This window comes from Grammomys surdaster, unplaced genomic scaffold (genome assembly GCF_004785775.1).
Source record: "Grammomys surdaster isolate TR1022 unplaced genomic scaffold, NIH_TR_1.0 98, whole genome shotgun sequence".
NCBI lineage: Eukaryota > Metazoa > Chordata > Mammalia > Rodentia > Muridae > Grammomys > Grammomys surdaster.
The window spans coordinates 13385764-13396446 of NW_021604577.1; the positions used below are offsets into that span (position 1 = coordinate 13385764).

A 10683-nucleotide genomic window follows, 5' to 3' on the forward strand; every position below is an offset into this window, starting at 1 on the left:
AACAGCACTGAAAAGATGACTGGCATATTAACTTTAGCTTAGTTGAAAAGATCTTTTCTTGCCAGAGTTACCAAAAACATTTCAGGTGTTACCTACTAATTATAATAAACTATCATAGTTATCTTTTTTTGTGCTCATGTGGGCGTGCATGTACAGGTATAGGCCAGAGGGCAACCTCCAGCGTTGTTCCTCAGAAGCCATCCACCTTGAACTGTCAGACAGGCTCTTTCTATGTCCTAACGCTCTCCTGATAGGCAGGGTGACCCGTGAGACTGTCTCGGCTCCCCCAGTGCTGTCTTTCTAAGCATATGCCACTAAGCTTAGCCTTTGCATATGAGTACTGGGATCAAATTCAGTTTCTCGAGTCCTTGGAGAGCACTTTGCCAAATGAATCATCTCCCCAGCCCCTTTCATGGCAATTTTAATTATTCAATCTAAGTGGGCATGGCAGCTCATGCCTGCAACCTAGCACTTGGGAGTTCAGGCAAACGAGGGGCTGCAAAGCTCCTGACCAGATAGGTGTGCATTGCGAGACACCACTTGATATCCTCCCCAACAAGTACAAAAACCTAGCCATCGCCAACAAGAACACCTAAAACCCTTCATACAGGCATGGTATCACACACCTTTAATCCCAGGACTTGGGAGGCAGAGGTAGGAAAACTGAGTTGGAGGCCAGCCTGCTCTACGTAGTGAGTTTCTGGCCAGCCAGGGCTGTAAAGTGAGACACTGCCTTAAGGAAGTAAAACAAAGGCTTCAGTCAGTCCACCTGAATATATCCCCCGAGGGCACTCTGGTAACAAACTATTGTTAGCTGTCAACAGTGACTGGATAACTGCCACTGTGTCTATTTCCAGGCCCAGTTGAAACAGGGTTGTGTGTGTAGCCTGTGAATTCTAAGCTGACAAAGGACAGGTAAGATACCACATAGAGGCTGGGCATGATGGTTCATGGCTTTAATCCCAGCATTCAGGAGGCAGAGGTGGGCAGATTTGTGAGTTCAAGGGCAGCCTGTTCTATAAAGTAAGTTCCAGGACAGCCAGGCCTAATATACAGAGAAACCCTGACTCAAAAAACCAAACAAAAAACCAACCAATCAACCAACCAACCAACCAACCAACCAACCAACCAACCAACCAAAAGATAGGGACCACTCAGCTATGTGCCAATTACTTTGACAGACGCCTACATACCATATTCCTTGTCTCTGTTCCTGCTTTAAAATTAAGGTATGAGGAGCTGGGTCCAGTGACAGATTAGTCTCAGACATTGCGGGGCCAGTGCAGGAGTATTGCTTGAGTGTAGTAGAAGCTCTGGGCTAGCCTGGACAACCTAGCAAGCCCTCCATCTTTATTCTGATGACCAACTGAGGGCAAGCTGTGAGTGTGGTAGAGGCCCTGCACTCACTGTTAACTTATTGGGCTAGGGCTGGGTAGAATGCCTGCTTTGCATCCGTGAAGCCCAGGTCCCATCTCCTGCACTGCACACGGCAGGACTGTCTGTAAACTCAGCATTCAGGAAGTAAAAGCGGGAGGCCGGAGGCCGAAGGGCTACAAACAAGGTAAACAAGACCATACAAAGCTAAAAAGCAATTTGATGCTCCAAACCAACTAAACCAAACAGTGTTACTAAAATCTTTTTATTTCCTGGACAGAGGTCATGCCGGAAATTAGCATGGATAGAAGAGCTAGCCCCAGCCAGGAAGCCAGGAGTTCCCCCCACCCCCATACAACTCAGCAGGGCGCTTTTCTCTGGAGGCACAGCCACTTGGTTGGCACTTCACAGGAGGTTCTCTGCACCAGGTCTTCATCGTAAGGAATGTGCCAGGAGTCTCCAGTTGTCTGCACCACCGTGTCATAGCTGAGAATATGCTGATGAATTAGAGAGTGAAATGGTGAACGGCGGAGGTCACCAACCCCTCCCCATCTCTTCTGCTTCTCTGGAAGAGGATTGTGCTTTGTTTGACACTGGATTTCCTCCTCCCTCCCCCCCTCCCTCCCTCCCTCCCTCCCCCCCCCCCCCCCTCCCTTGGTATATCTGTGTGAGTGGTGTACGCATGCATAGGCCTTGCACGCACAGAAGCCAGAGGCAGACAATGTGTCCTTTTCTACCATTTCCACATTATTCCTTTGAATCAGGGACTGAACCTGGAGCTTGTGTTTTTCTTGCTAGGCTGGCAGCTAGCAAATCCCACTCATCTTCCTGTCTCGACTACAGTGCTGAGATCATAGGCATGTACGAGGACATACTGGGCTTGTTATGTGGGTGCAGGGATCTGAACTCAGCAAGCACTAACCACTGAGCCATCTCTCCAGCCCCCACAACAGTAAACAAAATAAAAATGTAAAGGGGGGGTTCATTTTAAGGTTAAGAGCTCCTATAGGAGTGTCACATTTATAAGTTACAGGATTGTTTCATTGTGTTTGTAGGTTTTATAAATGGAAAAGAGAAAATTAAATATAGAAAGTAGAAAAATAGCCCTCTCATAAGATTATCTGGAAGTAAATCTCAGATAAGTACTTCTAAAAAAAATAGCATTTATTCTGTAATTCTTTTTTTTGTTTTTTTTTGTTTTTTTGTTTTGTTTTTGCTTGTTTTTTTTCGAGACAGGGTTTCTCTGTGTAGCCTTGGCTGTCCTGGAACTCACTCTGTAGACCAGGCTGGCCTCAAACTCAGAAATCTGCCTGCCTCTGCCTCCCAAGTGCTGGGATTAAAGGCATGCGCCACCACTGCCCGACATTCTGTAATTCTATGATCAATGCTATTAACAGTAACCAGACAGGCATGGTGGCATAGTACCCAGTTATCCCAGCACAGGAGACTGGGATAGGAGGACCTAGAGGCCAGCCTGGGCTATATAGAGAGTTTTAGGACAGCCAGAGATACATAGTGAGGGCTTGTCTGATTAAAATACATGTATGTAGGCATGCATATATGTGTATTAGAATAATCAACAATTCCTTAGCCTCATCAAACTTCTACATTTGTATTTTCTCCATTATTGTATATATGCATACCTATATTTTATAGTTTGCTTGTTAAACAAGAAGTAGCATAAGATTAGTCCTTTGTGAGAGACTGGACTATCTGACACTCCTTTTGAATCTAGAGCCTCCTTTCTCATCTCTATTTTTATTGAACTTCTGTTTTTCCTTTTTGTTGTTGTTTATGAGGAAATCAGGTCAGTTGATTTGAATCATTTCCCATAATGCGATCCTGATTTTGCTGATTTAATAATTGCTATGATACCACGGGATACTCTTTTCTATAAATTTATTCCACATCTTAGCCTATTTTAAAATTAATAAACTTATTTGTATGTGCTACGTATTTTGAAATACGCATACACTGTGGAATGGTTACTCAAGCTATTTAATGTGAGTTACCAACTTTCTGTTTTTTTCACAATGAGAAGACTTAGAATCTACTCGCTTAGTAGTCTTCACACACACACACACACACTCACACACACAGACACACACTTAAAAACACAAATGTAATTTAAATTAAGAAATTGGAAAAGTTGATAGAAAGAAAAGTAGAGAGGATAGGAAATTCCAAGCTGTTTCAAGGGAACAGATTGATGGGAGCACGTGAGTGTGAGCGCCTAGGTGAGTGTGAGTGCCTAGGTGAGTGTGAGCACCTAGGTGAGTGTTAGCGCCTAGGTGAGTGTGAGCACCTAGGTGAGTGTGAGCGCCTAGGTGAGTGTGAGCACCTAGGTGTGGGTAAAGGTGCAGTGACACCTGAGTGTGAGCGTCTAGGTGAGTGTGAGCGTCTAGGTGAGTGTGAGTGCCTAGGTGAGTGTGAGCATCTAGGTGAGTGTGAGCGCCTAGGTGAGTGTGAGTGTCTAGGTGAGTGTGAGTGTCTAGGTGTGGGTGAAGGTGCAGTGACACGTGAGTGTGAGTGTCTAGGTGTGGGTGAAGGTGCAGTTTTAGGGACAATCACCACACACCACAGGTTTTAATATGTCAATCAATTTTCGGCTGGCCTACAAATACTTTTGCCCTGACAGACCCTGTTTCTAGGAACTGGCTAACTACCAAATGCCAAACTAAAACAAGTAGTTAGAACTTTCAGCTTGTGACATCTAAAAAAACTCTGGCATACTCGCTTCCTTAGACACGTCTGTTAGCACCACTGGGAGCAGAGACCCCATACCTGGAAAGTTAGTTTTGATTTCTGAAACCCTTTAATGATTGCCAGCTGATGGCCCTGCTGCCACTTGAAGAACAGGCGCTTTGTCCGGGCGTCAGGCAGGCAGGCCTTGTGGTCCCGAAACAGGTCTTTGGTGATAAACTTGCAGTGATTGCCCGAGTTCAGTGTGGCGTACAGAAGGAAAGGATCGTCCTCTGAGCTGTAGCAGACACAGGGGAGAACTCGGTCAGACACTCCAGCAGGCAGAGGAGGCTCTCCGCCATCCTCATACTTATATTCTGACTTTCCGTGGAGGCTTTTCTTGACAGATGGGATCTGAGTGACCCTCAGAAAGCACTTGGAGTCCTTAGTTGGTGATGCTCTCTAAAATGCAGTGGCAAGCTGAAGGTACATAAAAACTTTCAGGCCAGCCTGAACGGGATAGAGTTGTAATCATCTCAAAACAAAAACAAAAACAAAGAACCTAAAAATCCACAGGAGTTTTAAATGGAAGAAGAGGGTGGAATGTTAGAGCAGGTTGCATTTACGGGGGATTGTGGGGATTCACCACACTGCTCTGGTTTTTTTTGCTTAAAAGGTTTGTTTGATACATTAGTAGAGAATCCAAGTTAACATTAAACGTATAAATATCTAAATCCAGAGGCACAGGAAACCAGCGGATCTTTACAAGAGAGCTTAGAACTTCAGCAGACACATTAAGCACAGGCCGATGTACAGGTCTCAGAGCAGGGAGCAAGACCCACTCCCACGAGACTCCTGGGTTATAGCACATGTTTTATCCGGGTCCTTTCTATAAGACAAATAACAACGGTGACAGTAATGAACATACAGGCTCTCCATGAACCTGGTGCTGGATTTTATGTGTTACAACCATTTACCCTTCACAACAACCTCATGAAGATTATATACGAAGTAAAAACTGTTCCGGGTGGTCAACAGCCAGTCTGTGATCGGACCCGAGCCTACACTCCTAATGGTTAGCAACCCTGCATGAGGATCAAGGCTCGCTCTCGAAGCAATGGAAATCTCTCCTTTAGGCTTAAAAAAGTGGTTTGGTTGGTGATCCGAATAAGGAGTTGCCTCCTGCCTCAAGAGCCATTTTACCTTTATAAGAATAAATTCTTAGTGTGATTCTGAAAACCCTTGAGGTTCTCATTTCTGAACTAAGCTTAGGGCTAAGGCACACACCCTGCACAGTGACAGCTAGGGATGCTTGCAAATAAACGTGTGCCAGTCAAGTGTGAAAACCTATGTGTACCAGCTAAGTGTGAAGGCCTGAGGGCACACTGAGGGTTTGAGTGTGCGGTCCAGGACCCCCCACCTTCCTGCAGAGCTGCTTTCTGCTTATGAACTGCATATTGCCTTACTAATCCTGCTTTCCATGTTCCCTTGGCTTCCTGGGAAGAAGAAACTCAAGAGCAACTTTCTCTCTAGTAGAATAAATGCAGGCCCCCAGTGAGGTCCTCTGTAATACAGTCCTTCTCTTTGAACTCCTGATCTTCCTGCTTCTACCTCACAGGGCTAAGATTACAGACTGGTACCAGCACAGCTAGCTTTACGTGGGGCTGAGGTGGAACTCAGAGCTTCCTGCGTGCCAGGAGAGTTTCTCCCAACTGAACTGCAGCTCCAGCCCAAAGGACTATTTTCCCCTTGGCTGTTTTAACCCGCTCACACTGGCCTCTTCTTCACCAGTGTCCAGCTAGTTCCTATGCTAGGACATTTGAATCCCTGCTGTCCCGGTATGAGGGAGGAGCACTGTAAGGTAAGGAATCCTTCCCACACCAATGATCACTACAAGGCAATGATTGGCTACAAGGAGGCCGGCCGCTGGCTTGTTCCGTCAGGACTGAAAGGTAGGGCTGACCGTGTTCACATTGGTCAGTGTCTGCTCATCGATCAACTTGGGAGTTTGTGGTGTGTACCCTGACTGGCAGATCCACTCCAGACCCACTTTCCCCTCCCCTCATGTGTGCTGACTTCTTCTCCTGCATGGCTGTTCTACTGTGGATGTTGGACTCTGTAAGCTACCTTCATCTCTTTGTTTTTGTTTTAAACATGGCTGCATTACTCAGAGGCATGCATCTCTAAATGACAAAGTGGTTAACTTGTGAGCAGATGACTGGGATCCAGTCTACCTCGCCTGTCCCCTCCATACTTACATGTTATCGGCAAAAAAACAGTGGGCTTGCTTTTGCACCTTCTCCATCTCTTCCTTCCTCCACTGGGAATTCGGTCTCAGCATGTGCTTCCGGCCCAGGACCAGCAACTGGAGATTCTGCTGGGCTAGCTGAGAAACTACCGCCAGGAGCTAAAAAACACAAAGAGTCAAACAAAGAGGTTCAAATAACTGGGCAGGTTCTTCGAGCAAGTTCCTTAGGGTGAATTTCTTCCTAACCAGAATACATCGAATAGCTTTTAATAATTTTCTGTTTTTTAAAGCTTGAGGAAAATTATAGGTTAATGCCTTCTTCGTTGCTGTTTAACAGCAGCTCTCAAGTAGCACAGGCTGGCTTCCAGCTAAGTCAAGGGTGGCCTTGAACATCTGGCCCTTGTACCTCCATATACTGAGGTCTGGAATTATTGGCTTGTGCCACCATGGCCAGCTTACGAATTCCTAACCCCTGCCCCAGTCATGCTATACTGGCTCCGAGTGTGGATTTCTACAGACAGACAGACTAATCAGCTGTTTTTAAACTGAACCCACTAGAGTTTCCTGGGATAGTGATGGGACACAAAAGTCATTACCCTAATTTGAAGCAAAAACTATTTATTTTTTTAAACGATTTTTTTTTGTTTGTTTTGGTTTTCAAGTCAGGACTTCTCTGTGTAGTCCCGGTTGTCTCAGAACTGGCTCTGTAGACCAGGCTGGTCTCGAACCCTGCCTCTACCTCCCAAGTGCTGGGACTAAAGGAGTGCGTCACCACTGCCCGGCTAAGAGTTATTATTATTATTACTGGTGGGGGATTTGCCACAGCACACACTTAGAGGACAGAGGAAGGCTTTGTGGGCTCGGTCCTCTCCTTCCAACATTATGTGGAACCTGGGGCTTGAACTTGGGTTGCCAAGGTGGTGTTTAGTCGAGTGTGGTAACACCTTGTCTATCATCCCAATACTCTAGAGGCTGAGGCAGGACAATCACTAGTTTGAAGTCAGCCTGAACTCACAGCAAGATCCTGTCTGAAACAAAACTCTCAAACACGACAGAAGAAGAAAGGCTGGACGAGGCCTTGTTCCTAATCAGCAGTGAAGCTCACAAACTGAAGCGCTCTGTCCTTGTTTAGACCGTCTACTGGTACATTTATACTGTCTCTACTGTCTACTGGTACATTTATACTGTCTCTGCTGTCTACTGGTATATTTATACGGCCTCTACTGTCTACTGGTATATTTATACTGTCTCTACTGTCTACTGGTATATTTATACTGTCTCTACTGTCTACTGGTACATTTATACTGTCTCTACTGTCTACTGGTACATTTATACTGTCTCTACTGTCTACTGGTATATTTATACTGTCTCTGCTGTCTACTGGTACATTTATATTGTCTCTACTGTCTACTGGTACATTTATACTGTCTCTACTGTCTACTGGTATATTTATACTGTCTCTACTGTCTACTGGTACATTTATACTGTTTCTGCTGTCTACTGGTACATTTATACTGTCTCTACTGTGTATTGGTATACTTATACTGTCTATTGGTTTATTTTATGTTTACCCTGGAGTTTTGTTCATCCTACTCTACTGCAAATATGATTTTACAAGGTAGTTGGTTTCATTGCCCCCTAACTACCAGTTCAGAATGAAAACAAATGAATATTTGTCTGCTGAATGAGTTACTATACAAGCAAAGAAGAACACCAGGACCAGAGTGGAGATTCCCACGGAAAGTTTTTAATTTGTAAAATGCAGCTTTGTAGGGCACCGGGATGACTGAGCGGGTAAAGGTACTTGCTATGCAGCCTGCTGGCCCGAGTGCAGTCCCCAGATCCCACATGATGGTGGACGGAGAGGAGCGATCCCACAAAGTCGTCTTCTGATCTCCACGTGTGTGCTGTGGCAAATTCCCCACCGGTAATAACGACACCAATTCTTTAAAAATTGTTTAAAAATATAGTTTTTTGCTTCAAAATTCTGTGCACATTCAGTAGTTATTTTTTTTAGTTTTCTTTATGTGGAAAGTATATGGATGATACCACAGTGTACAAAAATTTAAAGACATACTGTTTATAGTGAGAGATTGATAAATCTTTTCTAACTCGCCTATTAAGCCTAGGAAAATATAAGATCTGTCTGTACATACACTTGATGGTTAATAAACATGTTCTGATTAGCTAAAGAATGCGGCCAGCATCAGGAACCAGGCATGTCGGCCCATGCCTGCAGCCCCAGCACTCAGCGGACAGAGGCCGTTCAAGTCCAGACTGGAATATGTGAGTGTCAGGACAGCCTGGGCTATACGGAAAGACCCTACAGCACAAGAGCAACAGTAATGGTGATGATAAACCAAAAGTATGATTCAGAAATTCAACACTTTAAAAGATATTACAAGTGTCCGCCTTCCAGAATGCACTTATTGTGTGTGTGTGTGTGTGTGTGCGCGCACGCATGTGTTTGTATGTATACATGTTCATGTGTGTGAATGTACGTGGTGTTTTAGAGGCAGTCTTGCTAGGAAACTCTTGCTGGCCTGGTACTACCAACCTCAGCTGGAAATAAGACTAAGAGTCCTGGGATCGTAGGTTTTATACGGTTCCTGGGGTTGGTTAGTTAGTTATCCTGAGATGGGATCTTGATAAGTTATCCAGGTAGAATTTAAACTCACCATCCCCTTGGCTCAACCTCCCAGGTAGTGCAACTACAGGCATGTGCTGCCATGCTGAAGTCTATTTATTTACCCTTTTTTTCTTTGACATGTTTTGTGTGTACGCCTATGCGTGTGTTTGTGTGCACACGAGACACAGTGCCTCTGGTCTGTGCTAAGGACAGAGGACAACTTGCAAGAGGTGTACCACGTGGGCTGCAGGAACTGGACTCAGGTTTTTAGGTGTAGGTGGTAGTTTCCGGGTCCTGCATTTATTTAAAGTGATGCTGAAATTATACACTATTTTCCATGAACATAGATTCAAAGTGGACATTAGACCCATTAGTAGGGATGACAATTACCTTTAAAAGTTTGAATATGAATTACCATAAATTCTTGCAAATATATTAAGAATGTTGAAGTCCAGAATGGTGCTGCAGATCAATAACCCACAGTATTTTAGAAACTGAGGCAGGAGGTTCTCAAATTCCAGGACAGCCGGCCTCAGAAACTTAGTGAGAACGTGTCTAATGTGACATAAGGCCATGTTGGCTTGGTGGTGGGCCACTGTGGAGCACCACTTTGGCTTGGTGGTGAAGGACCTATAGAGCACCACAAGCTCTGTAGTTCAATCCTCAGTACCACAATCAAACAACACAACCCCACACTGCTTGATTCTGGTTTTTCTAAAGAAAAACACAACCAAGTCTTCACAGCCATACCCTGACTCAGAGAAACTGCCCCCAAATTCACAAAATTAGAGATTAATAAGGAAGACGAGAAAAACCATAGCTTCAATTACCCTGGGGCACCATCTTGTGGTGGAGAGGTCTCTAAATGACAATATTATGAAAGTAGAAGACAGTTATTTATTTATTTATTTACTTATTTATTTATTTATTTATTTATTTTTATAATTTTAAAGATGACTAGGTGGAATAAAGGAAACCTGAAAACTGTCTGGCTATGAAGTCTCTGCGCTAAACTGCAAGCTGGACTTAATAGGCTGGTTCAAAGTCATGGGTATACTCAGAGTAGCAATGAAAAAGAAGTTAACTTAATTGTATGCTTGATCAAAAATAAAACTGAACTGGGTATGATGGTACATGTCTGTAATCCAAGTACTCAGGAAGCTGAGGCAAGTATTGCTAGTTCTGGGCCAGCCTGGGCTATACAGACAGACCATGTCTTTTTTTTTTTTTTTTCGAGACAGGGTTTCTCTGTGGAGCCCTGGCTGTCCTGGAACTCACTCTGTAGACCAGGCTGGCCTCGAACTCAGAAATCCGCCTGCCTCTGCCTCCCAAGTGCTGGGACTAAAGGCGTGCGCCACCACCGCCCGGCAACAGACCATGTCTTAAAACCAAAACAAACCGAATCAACCTGGGACTGGAGTTGTAGCCGCGCATAGTAATTAATTACCATTCATAGCTGAATAGAGCTGTGTGTAGTGTTAACTACAGGCTGTATTGTAATAGTGCAGGGAGGGGGGAAGACAAAAACCTTAACCAACTGGGAGGAAGGACATGGCACACACACAAGTGACACAAAAGTAGAAAAGGGACCATATGGGGAGGAGGGCTGCAGAGGAGGAGGGATGCAGGGGAGGAGGGATGCAGGGGAGGAGGGCTGCAGAGGAGGAGGGCTGCAGAGGAGGAGGGTTGCAGAGAAGGAGGGTTGCAGAGGAGGAGGGATGTAGAAGAGGAGGGATGCAGAGGAGGAGGG

At 44.8% G+C, this 10683-nt stretch overlaps 1 protein-coding gene across 2 annotated transcripts in view; it reads right to left on the reverse strand.

Annotated features, from left to right (window-relative positions):
• Nucleotides 1-1623: 1623 nt before the first annotated feature.
• Prorp (protein only RNase P catalytic subunit) overlaps nt 1624-10683 on the reverse strand; it is a 75764-nt gene continuing 66704 nt past the window's right edge. For both annotated transcript variants that reach the window (XM_028782832.1, XM_028782839.1), the window contains 3 exons: nt 6315-6463; nt 4159-4354; nt 1624-1871 (listed from right to left, as the gene is read on the reverse strand). In XM_028782832.1, coding sequence (XP_028638665.1) covers nt 1734-1871; nt 4159-4354; nt 6315-6463 — 483 coding nt within the window. In that variant the 3' untranslated portion in view covers nt 1624-1733. The remainder of the gene's footprint in view (nt 1872-4158; nt 4355-6314; nt 6464-10683) is intronic.